This window comes from Neolamprologus brichardi, chromosome 10 (genome assembly GCF_056152115.1).
Source record: "Neolamprologus brichardi isolate AB-2024 chromosome 10, ASM5615211v1, whole genome shotgun sequence".
NCBI classification, from domain to species: Eukaryota; Metazoa; Chordata; class Actinopteri; order Cichliformes; family Cichlidae; genus Neolamprologus; species Neolamprologus brichardi.
In genome coordinates this window covers 15,708,442-15,718,826 of record NC_142113.1, presented here as the reverse complement: position 1 = coordinate 15,718,826, position 10,385 = coordinate 15,708,442, and the positions used below count along the sequence as shown (strand labels likewise).

Below are 10,385 nucleotides of genomic sequence, written 5' to 3'. Positions count from 1 at the left end.
GTGCACCACATATTTTCATGCTTTTTAAGGCTATATGTGGTCATAACAAGGTTAGTTACAGGTTGCAGTTAACCAAAACTAGTTAAAAAAAACATTTTAGTTAACTACAATAAAAAAACAAGACTTTTGAAATTACTTTAAACTACCTGAAACGATTTTGTAAACTTGGAAAACTACCTAAAATAAAATATATTACAACTAATAAAACAAGAATCACCTCAAGAGTGCCAAGTACTGCTGCCTGGGTAGTGTTTACATTTAATGGAATACTATTGTATTTTGTTTTCTTTGTTCTTTTTAAATGAACTTTGAGATGTTTGTAGTGCATTAGAAACAAATGCAAAGTGTGGGTTTTTCTTATTTGCCCTTTTGAAATTTATTTCAATATGCCTGACATAACTGGCAGAAATAAAATGTAAAAGTGAGGTCAGAGGTCAAAGCTGACATGATATACGATATGTGGCAATGTGATATTTAAAAAGCAGATATCCCAGTATCACTAAATGTTGCCAATACAAACAAAGGTAGTAGAATTTTAACCATAATTTTAAAGATAAAAGATATTTTAGGAAAGTTTGACCTTATTTAACCTTGAAGAAAAGGTCAGAGGTCCAAAGTAATGCATCATTATATCATTGATTATATGCCTATATGTTGTTAATTCAAACAATGGCAGTAAGAAAAAAAGGTTTAAATAGCTCCTTATAGCATTATCCCTTTGACCTTCAGCTCAATCTACTGACCTTGAAAGAGAGGTCAAATGTGACATGTTATTTGAAATCTTTATACTAATATATTTACCCTTTTTTTTTTTAAAGTCATAAGGCTTTTTGTCACTTTTCAACCACTAAATCATTAAGTAGACCTTGAAGACCTTGGTGGATGCATACATTTCATGTTTACAGACAGAGTGACAGGCACACATGCAAACGCCACCAAAAACATAATCCATCTTGGAGGTAATAAAGCAAAAAATGTAGAGGAAACATCCTTAGGTTTAGTATTTGTTAATTTATTAAAACTAATCAAATCAGAACTTTCCTGAAGAGGCGTTGATCTCTGTGTATATTGACACTTTAAATGCTTACAAGATTGTGAGTCAGCTGCTTTGAAAAAATTCTGTTTTTCTTTCTTTCTTTCTTTCTTTCTTTCTTTCTTTCTTTCTGTTTTACTTGTACTGATTTTTCTAAATACACTAACACTTAAAAAAGCTAAAACTGGAACTGGAACTAAATTAAAATTAAACTGAAAACTAAAAGTCAAAAGTAAAACTGATTAGAAAAAAACAAAACTAGAATCATAGTTATCCTGATATGAAACAGTCTAATTTCTGCCAAAATTGTTCACAAGCCTCTTTGACTCACTGGAGTGTTTGGATTTTAGTTCTAATTAGTTTGTGCAGTGTAGCCAAACAATAACATGAAAACGTATCACTTTCTTTGTGGACCTCACACATTATAATAATCTGTGAATTGTGGACTGTGAGCTGGATAAGCCAGGACTAACAACAGTCTATTAAATAGTAACATTATTATGGGAAGAAACCATAACTCAGAATCTAAAGAGACGACCCTCACTTTGTCACAGATTCACAAGAGAGGACAAAATTCCAGATCAGGTGAACTGAAGAGAAAGTGGGTCTTTTATCTGACTGTTGCAAAAATCCAGAGAAGTACAAAGTCCAAGAAAGAAAAAGGTGAAACAAAACAGGAAACTACAACAGGAGCAAAGAGAACGCTGGGAGACACGTGAAGTGCAAACAGACACTCTAACAAAGACACAGATATGCACACAGAGGGCTGATGGCCCAGTGAGGCATGGGCTGGAAGAGGGCACAGGGGGTATTTAAGACAGGGCAAACAACTCAGGAGAAACCATAATACAGGTGGAAACTATCAGAGATGTAGTAGAAAGACAGAGAAGGCACATAACGAGAAACCAAGGTGAACCAGGAAGAAACAGCACGAACTTCAACATCAACAATGAAATAAAACACTGAATTGGTCTCATGTTTCAGAAAGCAGAGACCTAACACAATGGATTCAACTAAAGGAATAATCCTCATTCACTCAAGTGAAATCCTTCACTTGATTTCCTATAAAGAAAATAAGTAACATTTATTTTTAATCACACTATAGTGATTGTATAGCGTATGTATGCTTGTTTGTACATTCCCTATCAGATTGCTTGCTGACAAGTAAAGTAAAAATGATGCCCCTTTCCATCTTTGATTTGCTTTTTGTTTGTTTGCTGGTTGTTGTTGTTTTTTTTGCTTTTTGCTATGTTATCAGATTCATTGTGATACAATTTAGTAGCCTATGTCATTTATAAATGCATTTATAAATGTTTATTCTTGATTAATAAGCTTGTATATAATGTGCTCATGGTAACATTTCAAAGTCTGAGTAAGTGATCAACAAACTATTTAGATCTACATTTATATACATATAATGATTAAGATATGAGATTTGTTTCTAAGCTCAGTGCATCTCTTTCTCTTAAACACCTCTTACAAACTCGGACTCTGGTCCTACCTAGATTTCAGTATTGTGCAAACCTCCGGTGGCAATAAATGTTTGAGTGTTGTGTATCTCTCTGTGCTTTGGGTGAGTCGTTTTTCTGTTGTGAAGATAGCTGAGACTTGCTCGAGTCTTGGGGTACTTTAATTTTCATTTTTAAATACTTTAAAAGGCAAAAATACTCCTCACTTTAAATGAGGTCACACAAAAATACTTAACAACTAGTAACTGCCTGAATTAACCATGGATTAAAATGTGAAATAAGTATTTATAAAACCTTTATTAACTCACTCACAAACAATTAGTTGATCAATCAAGAACAAAAATATCTATATTTATAAATTACATGCATGCTAATGTACATGCTAATGTGCGCCATAAATGATGCACTTACCCGTGTTAAGTGTTACCAAACTAGAAAATAATTTTAACTCAATTTTTAAAAAAAAAACTCTAACTGTTCTGGCTACAATTTGTGCAGAGTTAAATGTGAAACTAGACTAAATTGCGAGATTAGATGAAAATACAGACAGTGGTTGACAGTAGAGTGTGGTGATGTGGGGAGAGCAACAACACACTTGACCTTACAGTCTGGTATTTTCATGTGAAGAGTTCATATTTATAGATTGATGATTTTTTTTCTTAAAAACTGAACTACAATTCGTAATAAGGAAATGAGTCTGAGCATCAGACGACTAGTATTAAATATCATTCATTTTAAAGTGCGCAAATTGTAATCACCACACAACGCGTTAATTTACCTTTCCTGTGTCCAAACGTGATTATCTCATCATTAGGATCCACAGTTAACCATATTAAACATTTTCCTTGAAAGATCCGTGGACTAAGTTGCTACTTTGATTGCTTACTTTGCTTAAAACCTGATGGTTTGTCGCCACCAAGTGAAAAGTCTCCGCCAACATATGCACCCGACTGCTGCTTTTGGCGCACACGTGTGCGCGCTGCGGGAATCAAACCGGTTTGATTGTGATGAACGTCTAACACGTTTAAGCCGAGGTCCACGCGCTGTCATTATCAGGCGTATAAATTTCGAGAATACCGAAACATGGCGCGTCGTGCGTGCGTGGGGGCAACCCCGTCTCAGCCTCCATCTGATGGCAGCATCAGGCAGTCCCGTGAAACATTTGCGTGGGAGTTCCCTTCACCGCCATGTCGGGATAGTGCACGTCTCTCTCTCACTCTCACTCTCTCACTCCCTCTCTCTCCGCGCATCCTCCCCCACATTAACAGCTTAGGACAGCAGAAGCAGCTCCTACAGCATCCAGCACCCAGCATCCATCCCTGCCTGGGGAGCAGCAGTCCTACCCGGCGCAGCACCGACGCACGGAGGGGGCGCATCATCTAAGTGATGCCACAGCATCAGCCGCATTTCGACAACAAATACTGAGAGTACATCCTAAAGGAGAGGGAGCAGTTTGAAACAGAAGATAAAAAAAAAAAAAGCTTCAGCTTCGAAGACAGCAACTGCCCATGAAGATGTCTAACGCTGACATCGTCTTAAACGCCACGGATCGGATGGTGAAATGTAAGTTACCCTATATTTTCTGCGTGCTTATGGCTGTATTACATAACACCTCCGGTGTTTAGCTCTCTGCGGATCGGCTGGACGCGGGCTTTATGAACGTGTCGCGCATTAATGGTGCATATGCGGCCATCAAGTTGTGTTCGTGGTGGTGTTGGTGTTGGTAGTGGGCAAGTGAAGCTTTGATGTTGATAAACAATCCGGGTTCCTCTGCTGCACAGCCCCCGCGGAGAGCGAGCAGAGCACACGGGCAGCACCAAGAAATATGAAGTGTAATACATTTTTAATTGTGCCCGCTGATTTATGTTTAATCGTATCTGTCATGATTTGACTGTACGCTTGCTTTCGCTCTCGACGGGAGGAGAGGGGGAGTGTGGGGGGAGAAGGAGGAGGAGGAGGCGGAAGAAGGAGGAAAAAACAGCTGAATTGCCGAGCTTGTGGTAGAAGCTGGAGCAGTGATGCAGCAGGATTTCAGGGGCTTAGATGGGGGCCAGCAAAAAGAGGGAGAGGGCATGAAATGGACATTTATTGGGGGGTTTATTTCATGCCGGGCTCGAGTCAGGGTTTAATTTGATTAGAAAAAAAAGGGTGGCGGTGTGTGGGGGGATTCCAAAAGCTGAATCAGTAGATGGATCAATGGAGGATGATAAAGTGCCCACGGTTGTCATAACTCACTTAGCCCTGCTCATTTTTTCCCCCTCCCTCTTCCAACAGTCAGCACTCTGCCTGAATATATATATATATATATATATATATATATATATATATATATATATATATATATATATATATATATATACATATAGACATATATATATATGTGTGTGTGTGTGTGTGTGTGTGTGTGTGTGTATCCACATTCTGTATATTATCATAATGGCCGAGCAGCTCAGTCAGCATTAACAACTTTGTCCTTTAGCCTCCAGAGTTTTAGAAACAGTAATCTGCACTGTGAGATGAACTTACATGACAGTGACTGCAGGCGCACAAATGTACTGCGTGCACTAGCAGTTACAAACGAGCCTTAAATTGTCATTGATTACAAAACATGAACTGTGTCACGTGAAGAAAATTTAAAAAAGGAAAAAGACACTCTTCCTGAGCTGCCTGAACAATATTGTTTTCTAGCTTTATTTTAGATTTATCTAACAGGCCATCTGAATAGCTTCGGTCTCATGCTGCGGACACTTTCGTTTCATTATACTTTTACTGTACTTTCATCTTTTTCACAGGATATTCGGTTTCAAACAGAATTCTGTTTCCGTGCCGTCCATCATAAAAGGCAGAAGTTGGTTTTGATTTGCCGTGCTGTTTTCTACACATTTGAACACGAATTTAAAGCAGTGACAAAACCATTGTGGTTATTTCCTGGCGCAGCTTCACTGACACCCAGGAATTCAAAAATATGTCAAACAGAAGGTTTATATCAGCGAACGTAACACAGCCAAGAATTCTGACTCAGTTTTCTGCTTTTGTAACATGGTCATGTAACACTTTAGGATTTAGGAGTTGATAAATATTTTGTATTTTCTTTCATTTTCAGGCTGTGTGCCCTGGATACTTGTTAAATAGCCTCACCTGTGATTTCTAATAAAGATTAATTTGGCTGATCATAGAGAAAGAATTATAATTTTTCAAAATCCTCTTTTTTTCCATGCTCTGAATTGTCAAGGTGCTATAAAGGTTTGTTATTGCTTGGCCGACACTGAATGTGTCTTTTGTCACTTGTATCTGCTCTCCTATTCTTGCACACCACTTTGAAAAAGAAGTAAAAGCCATTTTTACAATCCCCAAAAGACTGGAAATTGGAAGAAAAAAAATACAAAGAAGAAACGGAATCTTGCATCCATCAGGTGATCAAAGGAAGCTATTGAGGTAGTGAAAATTTTGAGCCAGAAGACTGACGTTTCCTGCTGTTTTTGTGTGCGCTGCTTGTAGTGAACTACCGAGCACTGACACTACAAGCTACTCGAAGCTATTTTTATCCCTGCTGTGTACATAGCTTCAACTTAAACCACAGCCACTTTCTCGCTGGTTCTCTTTTAGTCTTACATGTCTTAATCTGACAGAGCATATTTAAAGTGGTAGAGTAACAGTAACTGCTGGGCTGTGCAGTTTGCTTGCTACAGTACCGTCACCACAGGCTGTTTAGTGCAGGTGCACTCTTATATTTCACCCCGAGGTATAATATGTCAGTGTAAAACTTTGTCACATTCATGTCAGCCTTTGGTAACACCATACAAATACTTGTATTGGCATTAGTAATTTATTAATGGCCATGATGCGGCAGTAGTTAGGTTCGACAGAACAGACCTGCTCTGATAGCATCTAAATAAAAACATCAGTCAGGTGGTACATACAGTAAGACACTGAATATCATACAAAGCAAGCTATAGCAGAGAATATGGGCAATAAACCAGAATACTTATGTCATTGTTTTATTTTATTTTATGGATCTTTTAATTGCACTGTTTACTTTTGTGAAACCATCCTGCACTTAACAAGACAAACTATGGTTAACAAACACATAAACCCACCATACATTTATTATTAATTGAACAGTGCAGAGAGACAGCTCTTCTTAGCCGTCTTTAGCTGAATGTCTTTTAACTCCACACAGAGGCTTCTTAACTGTGAGCTTAAGGTTTGACCACTGTGTGAGCATTTGCATCACTGTATCTACGTGAACCCCCAATGCAAATCCCAGTTTTCTGCGGAGCACAGCTACTGGCTCTACTCCAACAGTTAGCTGCTGCTGCTGTTGCCCGGCAACGTACAGTATTTCATAGTTCAACTCTGCTCGGGTGCTGAGCAGAAGTCAGCCTTTCATCTCTCCGCCATACATCTATATCAGCAGACCGCTCACATGTCTGTGTCAACATATGTGTGTTTCTTTAAAATGTGCCGTTGAGGATTATCTCAAAATAATCTCTGTTGGGTTTTTCTGATAGTCGGCTAAAAAAAACACAAAAAAGAAAGAAAAAAAAGAAACAAAACAGAAAAAAAAAACAAAGCGTAATGTTCCTTTTGAAGTATCCACATGAGGCTTGTTTCAGCTCATTTTACAGTCAAATTGCTCTGCTAGTTTGAAGTTTAAAATGAAATAAGAACGGTTCCTGAGTAATCTGGGCTCCTGCACCACATTTACCTTTTACGGTTATGTAAGGTACATAATAGCACCTACGCCAATGTATTTCAACACAGGTTATGTTTTCAATCTTTTCCATTTGTCAGATATGCTACACTGACTTATGGTAATTATCAGCTTTAAATCAAAATGACATATTTTCATCTGGCCTGCCTGTAACAATGTCTGCTTTTTCTTGTTTATAAGGCAGTGGATGTAACTCAACTGGTGATTCTCAAAGCACTTCCAACCATCAACTGGTCCTCTGAAGGGGCAGTGGATGGGACAGCAGTAGATAGTACTTTCATACTAACAAATTACAAGTCTGTTTTGGTTGGTTTCTGGTGTTTGGGTTGACTTCATGTGCACACAGCCTTAGCTTGCAGCATTCCGATTCACCCAAGTGCAGTCTGTGAAAACTGCAGACCGAGACTTCAGAATATCGTTGCAACTTATCACACAGTCGACCCATGCACTGACTTGTAGCACATCAGGCTGTTAATTTTTAAATACTGCCACGAGCGCAAGCCCCTCATCATGGGTAGAGGTAGACTGCGTCTACCTTAGTATAAAAGTAAATAGTTGGTATTTGAAATTGTTCACGCTAAGGTTTGTGGATTTTTCTTTTTATAAGTAACTGGGACATTATCGTTTGGAAGGAGACATTGTTGCTGAGTTTTTCACCACAAGACAAGTGCTACTTAGTTCCAGTACATTCAGGAGATGCAGACATTTTGAAAGCCTGTAGATAAACAGGTAGGGCGTTTAAAGATACTTTGCGAGCACTGTCCACATACCCCACAGGCTCACTTCGCTTCCTCTCCGTGCTGACTGTGCTGAGTTTGTACTTGCTGGTAAAGTGTCAAAGTACACATTGCCGTCACAGATACATGCTGCACACTGTGAAAATTTTGAGTCCCATTAAAAACACTCGCTGGGGCTTGCCTCATTATACCACGAGCGGCGACTTTGAGATTCCTCTAGTCAAGCATTCATTATTGAAGAGCATGTTGGTCATGTTCAGTATAAGCCTGAGATTTGAGACTCTTCCTTTGTCTTTTTTTTATTTGGCACTGCTGAGTGGCTCTGTTTGCTATTCTCTGCACAAATCTGGCAGGCTTTTTTGTTTGTGTCTAGCTTTTCAAATGAATTCTGCCACTGGACCTCATGTGATTTTTGTTAAGCTAGAGGTGTAGATTAACGTAAATACACAGGTCCTGATAGCTTGCATTTAGAGTACACAGAGCTCGGCACCAGGTCTAATAAATAACCTTTGCTGCCACTGAAGTAATGATCTGTGGTTGGATTTCACAGTTTCACAGGCTGTCTGTTGGTAGGTGACTGATGCATTTTAATGGCCAAAGGCTTTAGCAATCCAGGGAGAGTGTTGGATGAGTAGATGGCTTAGATATTTTATCTGGCACTCAGAAAATACAAGTAACCACATAAAGGGCAGTTGTCAGTATGCTAAGATAGATAGAGAAGTCCTTGCATTTTCATGGGAGATTCTTTCTGTTTTAAGGAAAACTGTGCTCTTAAGAATGCTCTTCATGCCAAAGTGCACACACCATCAACAAAGATGGAATGAAGCAGCTGTGCAGTATTGCTTGCAGGCAAAACATGGTCGGGGTTTTCTCTTTTATGATTGCTGCATGAGTTCTTTGATAAAATGTTGTCAGTATCATTCCTGAGGGCTGTTTACTATAATAATGCAGCACAGTGGCAACAAAACAGTCGGAAATTGTGTCGATTTCTTTAAGAGTAGTCATAGTGACCATGATGTCCCTGTGCTTAAATGTCGCTGCGTTCCTGTGCTCTGTCCTCAGCTGTCCCCTTCCCCTTGAGCCACCGCCTTACGATGAAGGAAGTGTTTGACTGTGAAGGGAAACCTCGCGTGGATCTCCTGAAGGCCCATCTCACCAAGGAAGGTCGTGTGGAGGAGGCCGTGGCGCTCCGAATCATCAATGAGGGAGCAGCTATCCTGCGTCAGGAGAAAACTATATTAGACATCGAGGCACCGGTCACAGGTATGAAATCTTTCACAGACACTTACCTGAGACTTAAAGTCAAACTGCAGCATGGCGAGCCTGGAGCTTGAAACGACTGAGTGTTCAGATTAAAGATGTAGATCTGTTTGGATGTAGATCAGGAAAAGAAACAGGTGTTTTTAATGTTGGCTCATTTCTGCTGAGTGCTGCAGTAAACCATGACAATGAGGCAGCCTGCGCAATAGCCAGGAGCAAGCTCACTTGACTAGAGCACAGTCATTGCTAATTTAGTTTACTTTAGTTTGATGCCAAGCTAAAATGTTTGCTCAGATATAATATGACATGGGGCTGGAATTTGAGCTTGCATATGAAATTTTCTAGTTTTAATATCCTTTATATTAGGAAGTTAGAGGATCTGCTCTGTCTTGATTTTATTGGACAGCTGATATTCGAGAAGAACCGGAAGCAAGTGTAGATAAATAGAATTAAATTTGTCTTTTTAACTTTCATCATCAGAATTCATCCATCATTTAGTGATTGACAAAAGATTTTTAATTAATTCATAAAATATTTTAAGAAAGCAGTCAGAAGTAGTAAAGCAAAACCAAGGTATATAATGTCTTGTTGTTTTATTTTTTCAATTTCTCAGGCTATTTTTGATCTGGACTATATTTGCCAGGGAAACTGTTCAAACGAAGCGTATAACAATGAGTCCTGTTTAAGTTAAAACTGTCTTGACTCTGTATTGTAGTACCACATTATTATGTAAAAAAAAAAAACTTTAAGCTTTTTGAATTAAAAGTTGTCTACAAGTAACTGTCAGTGAGACAAAGTGAGAGCTGACAAAAAAAATGCAGCACCTAACTTTAATTTCCTAAACTGATGATAAAGTCATCAGCAGCTCTGTGACAGTAAACTTGAGCTAGCTTAACCAAGTACGTCTACCATGCTACATGCTAACATTTGCTAGTTAGCATAAAAGACAGCTGATGCTATTACCCTTATTTGTCAGGTAAGTTAAGACATTTTAATAAATTGTGAGAGGGATCTTGGATCAAATTTCTGCTCCTTTATGATCAGTATTTTTTAAAGAGAACAGAGAGCACAAGTGATTTTTAAAAATAGATAAAGGAGAATTCATGTGAATACAGCAGGAAGCTGTCACTACCAGGCAGAATCATCATTATCTTGTTAAATAAGTCCATGTA

General features: G+C 38.6%; 1 protein-coding gene across 1 annotated transcript in view; it reads left to right on the top strand.

Annotated features, from left to right (window-relative positions):
* Positions 1-3,673: 3,673 nt before the first annotated feature.
* LOC102778048 (protein phosphatase 3 catalytic subunit alpha-like) overlaps positions 3,674-10,385 on the top strand; it is a 30,562-nt gene continuing 23,850 nt past the window's right edge. The window contains exons 1-2 of the mRNA XM_087847283.1: positions 3,674-4,065; positions 9,016-9,216. Coding sequence (XP_087703409.1) covers positions 4,011-4,065; positions 9,016-9,216 — 256 coding nt within the window. The 5' untranslated portion in view covers positions 3,674-4,010. The remainder of the gene's footprint in view (positions 4,066-9,015; positions 9,217-10,385) is intronic.